This window comes from Podarcis raffonei, chromosome 7 (assembly GCF_027172205.1).
Source record: "Podarcis raffonei isolate rPodRaf1 chromosome 7, rPodRaf1.pri, whole genome shotgun sequence".
Taxonomy (NCBI): Eukaryota; Metazoa; Chordata; class Lepidosauria; order Squamata; family Lacertidae; genus Podarcis; species Podarcis raffonei.
This window is the reverse complement of record NC_070608.1, coordinates 74,129,576-74,149,115: the sequence shown is the minus strand read 5'-3', so window position 1 is coordinate 74,149,115 and position 19,540 is coordinate 74,129,576. Positions and strand designations below refer to the sequence as shown.

The 19,540-nt window shown below is 41.6% G+C and overlaps 1 protein-coding gene across 4 annotated transcripts in view; it reads right to left on the bottom strand.

Annotated features, from left to right (window-relative positions):
- CDH12 (cadherin 12) overlaps positions 1 to 19,540 on the bottom strand; it is a 671,646-nt gene that overhangs the window by 99,766 nt on the left and 552,340 nt on the right. For all 4 annotated transcript variants that reach the window (XM_053397110.1, XM_053397109.1, XM_053397112.1 and 1 more), the window contains one exon: positions 17,794 to 18,088. In XM_053397110.1, coding sequence (XP_053253085.1) covers positions 17,794 to 18,088 — 295 coding nt within the window. The remainder of the gene's footprint in view (positions 1 to 17,793; positions 18,089 to 19,540) is intronic.

Sequence of the window (19,540 nt, the reverse complement as noted above, 5' to 3'; positions counted from 1 at the left end):
TGGAGTCCACAACATCTGGATGTCATGATGTTGGCAACCATTGCCCTAGGTTTATTGCTGGCTGGACTTTAAAAAATAATCATCAACAATTAGATTGTTTATCAACACTCCTTAGAATGTCCACTGTAGAATGTCTAAGGAAATCACAAGATTTTGCCAACAGTAGCGTTTTAGTGAATCTGAGGGTATCCTTGGGTGAAACAGCTGAGAAATCTGAGGAGATGACGAAACAGATTGGATAAAGCAAGCAAACCTTTTCAGCGGGGTTCCATGTACCCCTAGACCAGAGGGAAACAAAGCTCAGTTTCGTCACACTTACGCTGTTCTTTAGTTGTCTACCAACACTCAAAGTTGGGGATCTCAGTATTGTTGGTCTTTTAATCTCAGTACACTGAGATTACAAAACGGCATTCACAAGCACTTGACATCTCAGGTAGTTTTACTTAGGGAGGCCTAAAAGGGTGCATTTTCACCACCATGATGACAGACCCTATAGACTGTGATCTTGTGCTATAGGTCTCAGTAAGGAAGCCTGCCAGTAGCTGTTTGCTTGCCAGTTTTTAAGAGCTCTTGTAATACACTTCATTTTTGTAAGTGATTCTGCTGAAGTGTGTATTGGCACCATCCACCTCAGCAATATCTTACCCATTGGTATTTATAGCCACCGGGCACAAACAAGGAAGGAAGGAGAAGTGAATAGAGTTCATGGCCATTTGTAACAACAAGCATCATCGTGCTCATATCATAGAAACTCCTGGCAATGAATGAGAGATGTCAGAACAAATGCATCACAGCAAGCGCAAGGACTCTGGGGGAAAGGAAGAGAAATGTAATGGCAGGAATGGACACATAAAGAATCGCCCACATAGGAGACAGCCTGACCAATTTCCAGTCACAGCTTAAAGCAATCGCTCAGAAGAATATGGGAAACATAAAAAGGAAATCTGCAGTGATGGATTAATATACACGCTTTTATATTTACACAGGAGCCTCAGAAACAAATCAAAGACAATTACCAGACCACATATGTGTAATTAGCCGACTTGCCAAAACATGCCTCTTTAGAAGCACATACGGAACGGAGCTTGAATGAAGAAAAGAACTGCCTCTCTCCCAATTCATAATGCATCCAACACTGTGTCACCACCTAAAGGTAACTGGCTCTCAACATAGGTAGCTAGGACAGTGGCTGTTTGCATGTTGGAAGAAAATAGGCACAAGCCCAACTGGGAATTCAGCTCCTCATATAGCTGAATGTGTCTCTACCAGCAGGACAGCTTGGACCTCCTCTAGAATATGGAGGCTATTATTTCACAACATAACAAAAGAGGAGGGATCATGTTCTTATTGTGAGAATTTTGAGATACTGGCCATTTGCAGAATGAGGATAATCTTGATATTCAGTGTCACAATTTAGGTAATTTTAAACTCTGAAGTTAATGCTCTGGTGGAGGAAAGGAAGTCATAAGATGCTCATGTGGATAGCATCTCTTACTTCAAAATGTGATAAGCCAGCTCTGCTGTTTTTGAGGACTTTCCTGGTCATTCTTCTGAGCAGAGACCTGGATGTCTGCCTCCAGTGTCCTTCCATAATGACACCACAGTTGATATTATAGGCTTTCTAGTGAGGAACTGATGAAATACAGCAGGAATGGCATTTCTCTCTCTATTCTTTCTAGTAATTGCCAGACAGCAATCTATGGGAAAGGCCTGGGAATATCATTTGTACAAAATCTAACCTTTCCAAGCTCTGAAGTAAAGGAAGCATCCATTGCTTCAAAGCCCTTGCTATTAAGGAACACATATACTCAACTACACGGTGTTGCATGAAAAATTCAACAAGAAACGAAAACAGTGAGTTATGAAATCTTTTTCTCACATATGTAAGTATTGGAGATAATGTTATCAGTTAAAATTTGGACCAACTTTTACCCCCTGTTTGAAACCCCTGTTTGAAAATGTGTAAGGTCACACAGACACATATAATATTACTTTCTGGGGTAGACCAGCCTGCAAATTAATTCTCTGGGATTCAGAAAGGTTATTTGCTGTTTTCCTCATCCATTACATGCAGGTGTCAGTTTATGTAAAGGAGAGAATGAGAGAGACATGTCAGAAAAGATATGGGGCCAATCAAGAACGAGGTGACACCTCTAAATGAACTATGTCAGCTTAATATGTAGTGGGAGCTTTTCCTCTGGTTTGAACAGTTTAAAAACTCCCTAGCTTGACTGAGATTTACACAGCACATTGACCAATCATTGGCCTAGTTGTATAACCTTCATTAGCTTTTCTGGGACTGCCCACATAAATCCTAAGGAGAATGAGAGAACAGCCCCATTGTCTACAAATCATCACCAAGCGTTAGAATGGCTCCACACTTCAAACCAAAGCAATAAACTAAAATTTACTTCTTTGGTCCTCAGAAAGAAGTGTCCTGGTCAAGGCATTCAAATGGACAGACCTTTTGCAGCAGCACCATACCAAAAAGAGTAAAGTACAGAAAATCCAAATCATAGGGTTGGAAGGGACCTCAAAGGTCATCTGATTCAACCCACTGCTAATACAGGAGAGCCACTACTACACCATCTCCGAAAGATTGCTACCCAACCTCTGCTTAAAAGAAAAGTCCATCACTTCCCAATACAGTATGCTCCCCTGTCTAATAAGTCAAACTATGACAAAGTTCTTTGTTAGATTTAGTCTAAATCCCTTTTAATATAATTTTAACTGATTGGTTTGCACCCAACCTAGTACAGTGGTACCTTGGTTTAAGTACAGTCTGGTTTAAGAACGATTCGGTCTACGAACTCCACAAAATCGGAAATAGTGTCCCGGTTTGAGAACCTTACCTCAGTCTAAGAATGGAATCCAAATGGTGGAAGGGCACCGGCCGCAGGAAGCCTCATTAGGGAAAGCGTACTTCGGTTTAAGAACGGTTTTGGTTTAAGAATGGACTTCCGGAATGGATTAAGTTCGTAAACCCAGGTACCACTGTATTGCAAAAGAAATGTAAGGTACTCTGTTGTGTATCTGAGACCCCTTCAGATCTCTGTTATATCAGAACCGGGGTGCCAACTTGAATGAAATATTGTGGGAGGAGGTAAGCACCACCCTGCATAATCAATCACAAGATATGGCGCATGCACAATATTTTAATGGCAATGCCCATCAACTTTTCTTGGGGGGGGGATGGCTTGGGCCCCTCTGATATCTTTTTTAGGGGAGGACAAATGGACCTCAACCCCTAGAAGTTAGCTCCTATGTTTCAGGGAAAGCAGGGTTGTTTTTAATGTTGCCATACCAGCTCCATGGCTGAAAACACAAATGTGCTTGGATCAGGGCCTCCGCTGCAACTTGGGGGTCATTGTTAAGATCCAGTAGATCCTTGGTCACTCAGCTCTGCCCAGCTCCCTTCCAAAATACCTCCATTTCAAGTCTACTTACTGGTGGGGATATTGTCAGCAGTAGCTTCAATATGCTTATGCTTTTGATGGGCAGAGAGGGAATTTCTGCAGCAGCACAGCTTCCCTATCAGTGGAGCCCAGCACCACCAGACGAAGCTGAGCATATAGGCACTGCTATGTCTCCCAAACCCTCTCCAATGGGGCAGATCAGATTGCTCTGCCTGGGATCATGTGAGCTGAGCAAGTTCCTTTTCATATCTAATTCCTCTTCCAGTTAAGGATATGTGAGCAGAAGCTTGCTTTCGTGTGCATGTAGATTCTAGGCAGATCAAGGGACCTTACTCAAAACAAGGACTTTTTTTCCCAGTCAGAACTCACTGAAACTCAGTTCTGGCACCTCTCAGGAGGGAGGTGTTCATGGTGAGTTCTGTCACCTCTTTTTCCAGAAAAATAGCACAGCTCAAAATGCCTTACTTATTAGCAAATAAAAACAGCATCTGTGGTCTTTTCAGATTCCTGGATTATCCCAACGCAGCAAAAACAACGTGGGAAGAAGCAATTATAATTTACTGGTCTCTGTTGCTATAGCAGGTGCAGTACCCTTCAGAGGTTTGACTTCACCCCCAGAGGCACATTTGTTGTCTCTAAAGACAGACAGACAACACAAATATCCTTACTGGATAAACCATTATTTGCATAACATATTCTTCATTGATGACGTGTGTCCCCTCCTGGTTTCCACTGCTATGCACTGAATTGTGTTTCTACTTTACACCCGCCCATCCATGGATTTTCTCACATAGCAAGAAAGAGGGAAACAAGGATCATATTGTCAAAATTGCAATGTGAGGGGAGAGATATCTTTTTTTACCCTCACAGCTTGGATGGCATCCAGGCTGCAGTGTGATTTCACACTCCCTTGAACTTTGTAATAATTTTATATTAGTGATTTATCTTCTTGAACCAAAAGACCTCATTCAATCTTGCGAATGTATATGCAAAAGACTTCATAAAAATAAATCTAAGGATGGATTCTGAAGATGTATGCATGTTGCAAGAGTGCTATCTAGTACCTAGCAAATGCTGGGCAAGTTTGTGGAGTAGCCATTCTGGTTGTTGCTCACTTTTGTATACCCACATTCATTTCTCTTCTTCCTCCCCTTCCTTAGTGTTTGCCCCTTTCCTTTTTGTTTTGTTTTCTTATTTATGCAAAAAGAGGTAGAATGTTGGTGGGGATTGGAATACAAGGTATTGATGGATCCCTAAATCAGGAGAAAACAGTGTCATCCATCAATGCCACTTCCAGGAAGAAATGGAATTTTAAAAACTGTACCCTAACCAGTACAGATTCCACAAATACATTATATTACTTTCAGAGCCTTCCACCTTGCTAATGGCACCCAGTGTTGACAAAGGTTGACTGCCAATACAATTCACATAACGTTGGTTAGGGAAGAGTGACCCACATATGTCAATCATATTCTGTATATTGTGGTATAATGGTAGTGTAGCATGGCAAGCTCATCATCTCAACTTTGGGATGTAGGCAAATGAAGAAGGGAAAATCAATAGCATTCTTCAGCTGGTGACACAGTTTCCACACAGCTCAAGGTATTGTGGCTATTAATATTGTGCATATGGAAGTAATAGGATGAATAAAAAATTATTCCTTTTAGAATAAAAAATCACCCATACCAAAAAATATGGTTCCAAAGCTTTACTAATAGAACTTGTTCAAAAACAGACTTATAAAAATTAGGATACAACCCAATATTTGCACAAAATTGTCTGCTTGTCCAAGCACAGGTTCAGCATCTTAAGAATATAAAATTACTTCAAAGAGATCTGAAATCAAAGGTCTTTCTCTCCACACAGTCTCCATTACATCATTTGCACCCCTTTATCTTGTGGCTTGAGAACAGACAACTCCCTCAAAATGAAGATTTGCCACTGAATACCTTACTCGTGTGATCTAAAGTTAAACACCATGTAAGGGAGAGCATAGGTACATTCTCAGTTAATTAGCAGCCTATTAGGCACTCATAGAGCCTTACTTAGCTTCAATGGAAATTTATATGTTCCCTTTAACAATACATATACATGGTCATTTTCTATTTCAATGTACAATTAAACAACTATACCTAACATTGTGAACCCAGCCCAATCATTCAAGAGCTGCTGTCTCTACTGTTGCTGCAGTGTTTTTCCCACAGTGAAAGGAGGGAATTCACACTGAAAATATTGGTATAAAGACAAAGTCGGGGTAGAGCCCATATTCTGCCACAGACCCTTCAAAAGAGAAGTCCGTTTTCCAAATTAAGCTTTGTCACCCTCCAGTAATGGTCATATAGCTCATTTGTTAGAAAGAATAAAAAAATGATAGTGAGGCATATAAGTAGTTTTCCAGAGCTCAGGAACGAATGACTTGTCAACTCCAAGGCAGAGTAATGGCTTTGAACATATCACAAAGTACCCTCTTAGGACTGAAATGGCAGGTTACACCATTAACAGACCACATAAAGCAGCTAACATGGATGACTATGATGCAGTCCACATGGATTTAGGATGGAGAATTTCTTTTGCCAGTGTGGGGATATTGCAACAGTGCAACTGGCAGAGACTCCGGCATAAATATTTAAGAATGCTGTCACTCCCTTTGACATCAACAGGACTAGGCTTGTTTAGAACTACATGCTCCATTGTAGCTAGTTTGAGAATTACACTAAGCCTGCACAACTTATGATCCACTAAGCCAAATGCAGACTATCTGCCTGTATGGCAACATATCAGGGTTTTTATGCCTGCTTGGAGCAGCATTAAGAAGGCTGCCAAGCACCTGGCAGGCCACAATATACGGCTGGCAGGTTGTGTTCAGCTAGTTATGTGACATGTCATATAGATTAAGCCATAGGCCACTGATGATCTGGCTTTTGAATTGCTAGGAATCTCCTCCCTCCCATTTGTCCAGCTGTGAGCCAATTCTTCTCCACACAGAGAGAAAGATATCTAAAATATATATTGCAAAAAGTCGCATGACCATATTCTAATAGGGATATGGTTCCTGTCCCTTTACTTGTTGTATAGAAGAGAAGATCTGGCAGAAGCAGCTTGCTGTCATGAACGGAGGCTGAAGCTGCCAAAATTCTGTCCTCCGTACAACTACCAGCAGTCCAAGTAGGAACAGAGGAGGAAATCATTCACATTTCTAAAGCAAACAAACTCAATATGCCATTCTCAGACTTATGTACATGTGGATCAACCAGATAACATATTTTCTGAAAACTGTGATATAGTTTCAATTTGAAAAATGTGCACAAAAATGCCTATTTTAGGAAAAATACAAAATAGTATGTTTTAGTGTAAGAATGCATGCAAAAGGCATGCATCTGAAATGTATTTTGTGTGTGTTTTCTTTTTTTAAAAGAAATCAACAAAAACGGGAAAGAATGGATGTAGGACTGAGTGCAAGCAAAATGTAAATGGAAAACACTTAATCAATTATCCCAAAACACCAGTGTTCTCCTCGGCATCTAGTCATACTAATTGTTAGCCAGGACTTCGGCAGCTTATGAAACACTGACACAGTTTAACACTTTTACCATTCTACCTGGGATAAGTTTTTCACTCCTCTATTAGCAAGGACAGTTCATATCTAGTAATGACTTTGACCTTGCTAGTATATGGTTTACTAAGTTTGAGGACACCAGGAATGTAAATGGATACCCCTATCTGGCCTTTGAGATGGGAAAGGGGGTATGCTAGAATCACCAAGCACCGATGGATGCTGGAGACTGAGTTAACCTTGTCTAGCAACAGGCAGGACGCTGAGTCAGAGGCTTCAGTGTCAATACCTAAATGACTCTGATGCTAATAAGAATATGATCACTGAACTTGAGGTTAGCAGGCAGGAAGCCCTCTAAAGCAGAACCAATAACACCACTACATGTAAAAACAGAGCCAATACCTTCACAGGCATCTTTCCCCAGGTCTAAGCAAAGGAATGCCTCCACACTACCTTCCCAGTCTAATAACCCACTGACAATCTCTGCTCCTGTTTATTGTTGGAATTCTCAGGCATCCGTAGTATAATCACAGGATAAACTGGGTAGAGCAATGGGTGTGACTCTAATATTTGTGTGCCAGGCCAAGGCACCAGCTTGAGATGATGATGGGGGGAGGGGAACACCGTGCACATGACATTAGGACATCCCAACCTCATGCATCAGGACACAGAGCTGAACACAGGGCCATCTTACCCATAGGCGCTAGGGGTGCGGGGCACCCGGGCGCCGGGCTCTCAGGGGTGCCAGGCCAAGAGTCTGGGGCGTGAGAGTTGAGTCTAGGGAAGAGCCCACCTGCCAGAGTGCCATGGTGGGCTCTTCTGCTGCAGGCGGTTCTGCCCCGTGAGTTTGGGGACGACCGAGACAGCGAGACGCTGAAGCGGCTGGCCGGCTCTGCCCTCCTGCGTGCCTGGGACTGGGCAACTCGGGGGGGGGGGGGTGCCGGGCGGATCTTTGCACCCCGGCACCGCATATCCTTAAGACAGCCCTGGCTAAACATGGGAGCCATGTGGCTTGCATGGCCAGCAGCTCCTCTGCCTCTTCTTGACACTGCCACTGACATGAAGCTGTTTTGAGCATCCTTCTCCTCCACGGCAGGAGGAGAAGGAGGCTGTCACTGGAAACATGCCATGGTCAGCTATGCACTTCTCCTCCATGTTTTATGAACATGAAGAGGGGGTCGGCCCCTACCCCCCAAAATAGGGGGGAACAAGATGGCTCAAGTCTCTGGAGCTGGCTCCCCCAGTGTCAGGCTATATTCCAATCACACAAAAGCCAAAGGTTACTAAAGATACACACATCTCTCTATCCAGGTGTTGTTACAGTTAAAGAGAGCATTCCAGTTAGGCAAAAGAAGGCATGGAGCAGGGCCAGTGTGTGGGTGAATAGGGTGCAGCCTGAGGAGAAAGAAGAGCCTGGGGAGAGTCCTAAATATCTGATAGGGAACCTCTATTCAGCCCCCAGGACTGAGGTCCTCCACCCCTTCCTTAGACAATCCTCATTCCTCTGTGATTTCAAATTATTCATCAGCTTACTCTGCACCTGACAATGTTATTTGCAGCTTGTGTGTGCTTCAATATGGCTTAGCTCCCAATGTGCTGAAAACTTCCAATATACCTACCTTATGACACCAGTAATTAGAATTTTATTGCATTTTTAAAACATCTACAAATCCCCCGCCCTGCAAATGCATAATCACAACATTTCCCCAGCACCAGATGGTCAAGATTTACCATGTTATCAACCTCAATGCATTTTCTCAACTTGATTTGGAAGAGTGGGTTCCCTCCTCTTCTTTACAACATGTAGAAGGCAATGTTCCTCCTGCTGCTTTAATAGCAGCAGATGGGTGAGCAGCTAGATCATCTATTATTTGAAAAGCAAGGTGTTTTGTCTCGCTGGATTATGTTCAGTGATTATTGTTGGTTCAGGACTAAAAAGCTGTGAATGGAGTATTATATATATATATATAGAGAGAGAGAGAGAGAGAGAGAGAGAGAGAACTACATGTAAGAGCTATGGCAGAGCATCTGCTGAAAACTGTCTGGTTCGCTTTCAGGCATGAGGGGACATAGAGTGGAAATCACAAGGGAAAGCGGATGACTCTGGAGTCACTGAACCAAAGAGGGAGTAAGCAAGTTGCCTAATTCTAGCTACAGTGTCTTTAATACCTCTCATAGGACTAAGCACTGGGAAACAGAGTGTTTGCAGACAAGCTTTTTCCTGTTGCTTTCAAATGCCCGGCCTTGAGAATCAGCAACAGGCATTTTCAAAAGCACAGAACCTTTGCATGGAGAAGAAAGGGTTGATAAGAATGCAATGGAACTGCCATGAAGGCAATAAGGAGCAGGGCTGGATCTATCCTTGTTTACAGTGAGAAAAGATGAGCATAACTATGTCAGTGATGCTGACCTGTATGAGAGTTGTGGCATCAACAGAATTATGCACTGAATGATTTGCTTGCCCTCTGTGATTACTGAAATTTGGTGTTACCAAATTGGTAGAGAAAGCCACAGAGAAGTAGCTACCGAACTGTTCAAGTAGTTTCTAAACTGACTTGATGTCTAAGCTCAGGCCTTCAAGTTCTTCAGGATGGAAACAGAAGCCACTGTTTTGACTTTCACTGTGTGCATGAATCTGAGACACAAGAATGTTTGTTTGTCCCAAAGGAAGATGCAAACTGAACCACAGCGGAAACATGCACGTCTATCAGTTAAGTTCTCCCACCACAAATCCATTAACCAAAGGGAAATAAATGCATATATACCAGTGAAAATAAAATGCATTACTTTAGTGGTAAAGGTAAAGGTAAAGGGACCCCTGACCATTAGGTCCAGTTGTGGCCGACTCTGGGGTTGCGGCGCTCATCTCGCTTTATTGGACAAGGGAGCCAGCATACAGCTTCCGGGTCATGTGGCCAGCATGACTAAGTCACTTCTGGTGAACCAGAGCAGTGCACGGAAATGCTGTTTACCTTCCTGCTGGAGTGGTACCTATTTATCTACTTGCACTTTGACTTGCTTTCAAACTGCTAGGTTGGCAGGAGCAGGGACCGAGCAATGGGAGCTCATCTCATCACAGGGATTCGAACCGCCGGCCTTCTGATCAGCAAGTCCTAGGCTCTGTGGTTTAACCCACAGCGCCACCTGCGTCCCTACTTTAGTGGTAATTGCATGTAAATATACATATAGTGGCCAAAACTGCATAGAAAACTGTGTACAAAAATGCGTGTAATGGGGGAAATGCACACTAAAATGCTAACAAATTTACTTGAGGACTGTCACCTCAAACTGACACAGAAATGTGGAGATCTGAACTTAAGAATGGAAAAATGAGAGACAGAGAGAAACTGAAATAGATTCACCTAACCGTACATATGATTGATAGATTTTTTAATGTTCCTGGATAGATGCTCTGATGAGAGAGAGAGAGAGAGAGAGAGAGAGAGAGAGAGAGAGAGAGTCTAAGAGCAATAGCAGATGTTCTTGTATATAAGCATTTGATGGATGAAAATGATTATCAATATGTATTTGTTTGATATTGTAAAGTAGGGCCAGATGACCAGTGGCTCATATATCCAGATCTAACCTTGGAGCTGCAATTTTCAGACTGAAAACTGAGCCTTCTTCCCAGGGAACTATGGGAATTGTAGGTCTTCGAAGGGAATGGGGTTGCCTAACAACTCTCAGCACCCTTAACAAAGTACATGTTCCCAAGATTATTTGGGTGAAGCCATAGCAGTTTAAAGTGGCATGATACTGCTTAAAATGTATTGTGTAGGTAGGGCCTAAAACTGACATAATGGCAAGACTAAGATGCATGGAATGTGATCAGGACATAAATATTATCTTCTGGTTCCAGATATGTGAAGGAAAACTCCACAGGAATCTTAGACTATGTGTTCTGGACCACTGGGAATTAATCCGTACATAATATGAAAAAAAAATATATGGGCCAAGTGAAAGTATGGGTTTCAGCCTCTCCTATATTCCTAGACCCCACCTTTATCCCACTCTTACCTGAAGGCACCAATACTGCAACATCTTTGGCCTGCCCTAGATCTTTTGAGTCCAGGCTGGCTTTGTCCAAGAGGCAGAGGCAAAATCACGGCAACCAAAACAAGAAAAGAAACAAATCCATGTGGAACCAGAGGAGTGTTTTCCCTTTTTACAATATCTACCATCAGTAATTTCCCCCCTCTACTCATTAATCAAGCCCCTAATGTTCAGTTTGTTATCACTCTGACACTTCCTGGGGTTTGGTACTATCTGCTTTATTGTGGATATTTCTATACATAGAATTGCAGTCGTTAATCATGTTTGGTTTTCTGATTTCCACTTGCTTAGCATCCTTAAGTCTTTCCTGCTTTTTGCCCTCCAAGGCTGCTGATCCCTTGACTGACTCCTACAATCCATCAGTGTCTGGTCTTTAGAACTGGCTTGCCCTGTTGCACAGGGCATCTCGTGCCCCTCCTCACACACAAAACAGAATATAATACACTCCAAAGCAGGAAAGGGAGGAGAGGGGAATGGAGTGCTTTAAGATAAAGCAGTCGGGGCATGTGCCAAATATCCATTATAATCCGTTTAAATCTCAGCTTGCTCTCATTATCTCCAATGTCTTTATGAGAGTTCGACGACTGGGACATTATTGCTTGTCATAAAGCGAGAGCTGCTTCAGTGATGGCAACCTTTGCTTACTTTCTGATGTGAGAAATATAAATAGATCCAAGCTAATAGGAGAAAAATAGCTCAGCAGCTGGAAAGGGAAAATAATGCTCATAGCCACTCAGTCGGTAGCCAGGAAAAAAAAGTCATTTCCTATAAAATATAGTTAATGTTTACAGCCATTTGGGCGACTAGGCGAAGTAATCCATTTAAAAATACACTTCAGGTTTAGATCCACTTAGTGGTACAGAAGCTTTGCACACGTTATTATTGATTCCAGCTCCAGTGTGCTCTGGTGTTTGAAGCCCAGAGCACATGACATTTCAATCCGTAAGTATCCTGCAGTTTCATGAGAAATGCTGCTGTTTAATACACTTTCCCTCAAACCAGCTTCCATCCCATAAATAGAGCAGGAAATCCGTTCACAAGGTAGAAATTCTGCAAAACCCATTATCAATATAGTGGGGTGGAAGAACTGGGGGGGGGGGTCATATTTGGCAACCAATGCACTCCTTTGGTTTCAGATAGTACATGGGTAGACGAGTCTAAAAAGTTCAGGACACAAATTTTCACAGCTGACTAGCAGCTATGTTGGCTCATATACCAGAAGTAATGTACCATATTTTTCGCTCTACAAGACGCACCAGACCACAAGACGCACCTAGTTTTTGGAGGAGGAAAACAAGAAAAAATATATTCTGAATCTCAGAAGCCAGAACAGCAAGAGGGATCGCTGCGCAGTGAAAGCAGCAATCCATCTTGCTGTTCTGGCTTTGGGGATAGCTGCACAGCCTGCATTCGCTCCATAAGACGCACACACATTTCTCCTTACTTTTTAGGAGGGAAAAAGTGAGTCTTATAGAGCAAAATATACGGTATTTAGCACTAACTCTCAAAGTGTATATTCCATTCTGACTAAACTAAGCCTCCTACACCTTCTATTCTTGATACTTCAGTTTGGGAACAGACACAATAATGTTGTAGTAAACATTAGAATATTATAGGTCCCCCCCCCCATGTTTGATTTAATAGCTACCCTAACATTATCACAATCAAACTAAATATTTAAGTGATCAATACTTGTTTGTTTATCATTTTATTACACAAAATATGGGGTTAACCTCAGGGGAAATGTCAGGTTGTTTGCCCCAGTTACCAAGGCACCTAGTTCTGGTCCTGCTATCATTTACTCTTCATTCTGCTAGGCTTCTGTTTAGAAAGCTTCATATTAATCTGCTGAATTCTAAGCCATCCTTTGTAATTAGCTCCACTTTTGCTACTCTGTTAATAAACACTTTTTTCCGTTTGGAAAGTGAAGAGGAATTAAATAACCTTTTAATGAGGGTGAAAGAGGAGAGCACAAAATATGGTTTGAAGCTCAACATCAAAAAAACTAAGATCATGGCCACTGGTCCCATCACCTCCTGGCAAATAGAAGGGGAAGAAATGGAGGCAGTGAGAGATTTTACTTGCTTGGGTTCCATGATCACTGCAGATGATGACAGCAGTCATGAAATTAAAAGACCCCTGCTTCTTGGGAGAAAAGCAATGACAAACCTAAACAGAATCTTAAAAAGCAGAGACATCACCTTGCCGACAAAGGTCTGTATCGTTAAAGCTATGGTTTTCCCAGTAGTGATGTATGGAAGTGAGAGCTGGACCATAAAGAAGGCTGATCGCCAGAGAATTGATGCTTTTGAATTATGGTGCTGGAGGAGACTCTTGAGAGTCCCGTGGACTGCAAGAAGATCAAACCTATCCATCCTGAAGGAAATCAGCCCTGAGTGCTCACTGGAAGGACAGATCCTGAAGCTGAGGCTCCAATACTCTGGCCACCTCATGAGAAGAGAAGACTCCCTGGAAAAGACCCTGATGTTGGGAAAGATGGAGGGCACAAGGAGAAGGGGACGACAGAGGACGAGATGCTTGGACAATGTTCTTGAAGCTATGAACATGAGTTTGACCAAACTGGGGAGGCAGTGGAAGACAGGAGTGCCTGGCATGCTCTGATCCATGGGGTCACAAAGAGCTGGACATGACTAAACAACTAAACAACAACAACATACTGTATAACCCAAAGCAAACTGCCAACCAACATTAAAAAAGCTGGTAGAATCACACAATATCTTAAACATTATTATTATTATTATTATTATTATTATTATTATTATTATTAAAAAAACAAACAAAATCATTTGTTATGGTTGGGGAAGAATTTACAGTGACAAAACAGTTAGCAAGGTGCATTAAGCAGATGCTTTGTCAGTTGTATACAACTCTGACAGGACAAATTGCCAGTGCATTTCTTTATTCATTTTATTGGCATGCATTTTTAAACTTGCAACCTGCTCTTGCTCTTTGAAACACTATAAACAGATGTTCTGATGTACTAATATAGAGGTCACACTTGTTAAGCATAAGTGTGGAAAGAATTGCAGGGGATTCTATTTTCTTTCTGGCTTAGCCAGCAAGCATGCATAGAAATGACCTAAATAAATAAGATTTGTAACTTGAAGCAAAATATAATTATGGGGTCAACAGGAAACAGCATGGACTATGACTCAACCCCTATAAACATAGATAGCAAGGTAGAGAGCGCAGAAAGCTACACTGTGAAGGATTAAAAGGGAGGGGCAGATCCCCTTCTCCCCACCCAAATTCTTCTCTGCTGCAAGGCACTGATAGTATCTGTGCACGTTCAATATCATTCAATACCATAGTCTCATGCTGAAAGCTATTTCTAATCCTGATAAGAGTAGTCTATCAGTAGAGGCCTCAGCTGTCAGATGCACCCAGGGAAGGAGCAAGGTCTCAGTGTCCAGGCAACAGAGGAGAGAGGAGGCAAAGAGGAAAGCAAATGAGCCTGGCACATTAGGACCATAGCTCAGTAATGTAGAGCACATAGTTAACAAGCATAACGTCCTGAGTTCATTCATTAAAGGGATAAGGTAGCCCTCTGGCTGAGAACCTGGAGAGACATTCCCCAAACCAAAAGACAATACTGTACTGGGCGAGATGAACAAATCGTTGGGGTGCTGCACCTTTTGCAAGTAGAGGGGGTCAGATTGTGGCCATTGTGAATAATTAAGAATGTTTCAGGGAAGGAACACATTCCAAAACAAGCATACAAACCCCTTAGTAACCAAATATTAAACACCTTTCATAACACCTTGCTAAACGGTCTCGGCCCAGTATACGTGAAGGAGCGTCTCCACCCCCATCGTTCAGCCCGGACACTGAGGTCCAGTGCCAAGTGCCTTCTGGTGTTTCCCTCACTGCGAGAAGCGAGGTTACAGGGATCCAGGCAGAGGGCCTTCTCGGTAGTGGTGCCCGCCCTGTGGAAAGCCCTCCCACCAGATGTCAAGGAAATAAACATCTATCTAACTTTTAGAAGATATTTGAAGGCAGCCTTGTTTAGGGAAGTTTTTAATGACTGATATTTTATCATGTTTTTAATATTCTGCTTGGAGTTGCCCAGAGTGGCTGGGGAAACCCAGCCAGATGGGCAGGGTATAAATAAAAATTATTATTATTACTATTATTATTATTATTGCTAAGCGAGCGAAGGAAATGGCCACAGATAAACAAGCAGATACACAAGCAGATGCAACCGATTGCAAATACTCCTGGGGCCTCCCACTGCCATGTCTGCAGTAAGTAATTGCTGTTGATATCTTAAAATGGCGGTGATGTAGAATATTTGTCTCACTTGCTCAAGTGTACTCAAACCAGAGGTGTGATTCCATTATCCATTATGGTACGATGTCTCAAGCAGCTCCTACACAGGTCTATGCTCTTTGAGTAGCTACTACACAGAACTAATTTAATACTCAACCTTGAACAGCAGAGGTCATGAATGCCAACACCGACGGAATATCTATATGTGGTCCGAAGAGGAGGCTCAGTAATAGATTGGGTTTTAGAAAGGAAGCTGAGGTAGAAAGTGGGCCAGTCTGCATCCTTAAAAATGCTTTTAAAACAATTTAGGAGACAAAATGAATGGCAGGAAGAGGAAATCTTAGATGAAAACTACCGTTTCATTTTGATAATTTATAAAAAAGATGCTATTTTTCTTAGCTTACCAAAAATCATACAGTTATGACACATTATTTGTTTCAGCTGCAAAATCACCCGGAGGCGAAAGACTATCATTATCGAATAATTCATGTATCAGAATACTAAATACTGGACGGCAAAGTCTTACATTAGCAGAAAAGCTAATGTTTGTGGCTTAGAAATTGTTGGTATTGCTAATGTAAGACTTTGCCGTCCAGTATTTAGTTTTCTGATACATTAATTCTTTGATCATGATATTTCTCCAGACATCCAGTACACGGGAAGTCCCTCTGATTTTTTTTTTTTAATTTGGAATGTAATTTGCTCTTATTTGTTTGTATTGTGATTTGCTTTGATTTGTTATTAATTGGGATGAATTAATAAAAATTATTTATATAAAAAAGAAATTGTTGGTGATTAATTTAGCAGCGGAGGCGTGATTTGGTCATTATGAGTATGGCTATTTTTATCACTATGTGTATGTCAAACTCTCTGATTGCTTCCCCCTTGAACTTAAAAAGGGTAGCACAAGTAATAATAAATTCACTCTCAATTTTGCCCACATAGGCAGAGAAGTCCTGATTTAAATACTGATTGAAAGGTCTATCATAATAACTTGCCCTCAAAAGGGCATGCCCATCCAAACACCTCCCTTCTGTGTTTTGCCTCAAGGGGTAAACACCTTACCAAAATAATGCTGCTTTAAAAAGAGCTACTGTCATCATGGAAATCTCAGTGATTAAACATACTTCGCACACATGGAGGAGACAGGTCACCTAGAAATGAATGATCTGGCAGCAGTGACTCCCTTCCATCTTCCTGGGGCAACTTGCTGAGAGCACCAAGATGTGTGAAGATACCCCTCAATCACAGGTGTGGGGAGCTTGTAACCCTCTAGATGTTGCTGAACTACAACTCCCATCATCTGTGGCTATTGGCCATCCTTCCTGGGGGTGAAGGTCAACAGTATCACCTCTGTGGGCCAAGTGGATTATTTTGAATACTTAATAGTGCATCTGTGGAATGCTATTACTTTAGATCCAAAAATTGTTTGCATTAATGTATGAGTTTGTATTAGTGTTTACATGTATACCATCTGAACATGGATTAAGTTTGTTTTATTTTTGCTGTGCCATATAGGTCACTTTAAGAAAGATATTCTGTATCTGTGGATTGCCAACACCTGTAACCCAATCAATAAGAAGAATAAGAATAAGAATTTGGATTTGATATCCCGCTTTATCACTACCTGAAGGAGTCTCAAAGCGGCTAACATTCTCCTTTCCCTTCCTCCCGCACAACAAACACTCTGTGAGGTGAGTGGGGGCTGAGAGACTTCAGAGAAGTGTGACTAGCCCAAGGTTACCCAGCAGCTGCATGTGGAGGAGCCGAGACATGAACCCGGTTCCCCAGATTACGAATCTACCACTCTTAACCACTACACCACACTGGCTCTCAATATTGTGCTTGTCCATATAACCCTACTTTGTAACAGTTGCTGTTTACTGCAGCTACTACCATGCCATAAGATCCATTGTCCTGTAATATCACATATGGTAAGTACAGTCGTTTATGGTTTTATATTATTTTTGCTGTAAAATGTGTGAGATCATGATATTGTATTTATTTGCGTTACTTAGAGCTTTAACTACTGATGAAGCCCAGGACAGCGAAACAAGGCCAATATTCCGGAAATCCTTGTCTTAGACTCTGTGAAAGGATTTTGTAACAACCTTTCATGTGGATGGTTTGGACTTTATGAACAGACAGGTGGAATAGACACCATTACATGAATGGACCTTATACATGAACCGACTAGAGAATGATCTGATCCACTGGGTCTACTGCTTTGTTCGTTTGTTGAACTTTATGAGTTACTTCTGTTGAAATTTACAATTTGATACTATGAATAATATACCTTATTTATCTAAGAACACAGCCGGTTACGTCTCATTTGTTTATTGAGGATGCTTTACGTGACCATAGGTTTGTTTGTTGTTGTTTTGCCAGGTTCATTTCCAGAACAAATGAGGCTAAAGCGTGCAGGTTAGGTAAGAAGAGTTCCTTTAAAGAAGGAGAAGGAAGAAGAAGAGGCAGACTTACCTACTGGAGACATTTCAGGGACACTGGCAACATAAGGCCCATCGAGAAATTTTGGTTCATTATCATTAATGTCCTGCACTTTGATGATGAACTCTGATTCGGGCTCCAGTGGCTTCCTTGTATCGATGTCCACTGCTTGAGCACGGAGGGTGTAGAAAGGCTTCTCTTCGCGGTCAAGGCTCTTTATGGCATGAATGTCCCCTGTGGTCTCGTCAATGGTAAACACTGTACCAGCGCCATCTCCTGATAACGTGTACTTAACACTTCCCACTCCCTTGTCCAAGTCAGAATGAAGCTTAACAGAAAAAGAGAGAAAAGGTCAAAGTAATTAATAAGAGAAATTCATGGATAGAAGAACGGTAGCTTTTTCATTTTAAGTATTAATCCAAAAATCATTTCAATCTCTAACAACATCAAATGGGAAAGTTGCTATTTCTGAGGAAGACAGGAACATTGCACAAACCCTTTGGGATCTTTAAGTGTACCTAACCCTGTTTATTGAAATTATTACAAATAACATGCAGATTATTTTATAATTCTTATCTCAATTAGCCTCTGTGTTCTTCTGAGGTTGATTAGACTGAGAGACACCAGCCTGCCCATAGCTATTGTAAGTTTATTGTATCTATCAGTATGAAAATCACAGTAGGACAAAGATGAAGAAGAAAATAAGAAGGCATTACATGAAAAGGAAGAACACACAATTGTATGTTGTCATCGGCATCACATCACTGCGGCCTTTTACATGCAGAACCCAGGCTTTTAATATAATGGTCGTCAAAAATATATTCTCTGTGCTAAGTTAATGCCAGAGCATTGAACACCTTTAGCTGGGGGGGAGGGAGATCATATCTCGATCATTTTTCAACACAGTTCAGCTGAATTGCACCAGAAGGAGCATAAACTAGTAAATAACAGTTTTTATTCATAATTTTACTACTATCCCGTGGTAGGAAAGTAGCAGGCCTGGCATATGGTTCCTCCTTTAGCCTAGTGCTATAAGTAGGATGGAGGGATATTCGCTTGTGGGGGGCACACTTCAGTTGTTAGCTAATAGCACCAGTATTCCTCCTCTAACCAGCAATCTTTCCTTTTTATCAACATTCCCATCCATGGTTAGGCCACTTCTGTGTTTTAAAAATACATCTATGAAGTACAGTAGTGTTATATGATAAAGAAGTACCCCCAAGTACAAAAAGAGTGCTTTGTGATACCACTAATCTACTGAAGCCTGTCCTTCCGCACTTACAATTAAGCATTGTGACTTCCTTTCAGAGGAGACAACAGACCTGAAAACCCAGGATCTTAACACTGTTCCCAATTCCTATTAGAGACAGGGGAGGAATTCGTTCACGTCACTTTTTACAGAGGACTGATCCAATCCAACAATCCCAAAACTCACTTGCGAACCGAAGACAAACCTAAGTCACGGAATGTATTTCTCCAGATTTTGCTACGCAGTTTAGGTTTACAAAAGTACAGACAAAAAAACACGTTTTATGTAAAATGTGTATTTAACATATGAATGCATTGAAAAGTGTGTCATAGTAAAAAAAAGGAAGTCATAGTAAAACTGCTCACATGGTGCTGGATACAACCATAAGAGCAGAACTGCCAAATGTCCGTATTTACCAGAGACAGTCCTGAATTTACAGAAAGCATCCCGGTTTCTGATTTGATCCTGGAATGTCCTGCTTCTCCTTAAGATGTCCCTATTTTCATCAGAGAAATGTTGGAGGGTATGGAG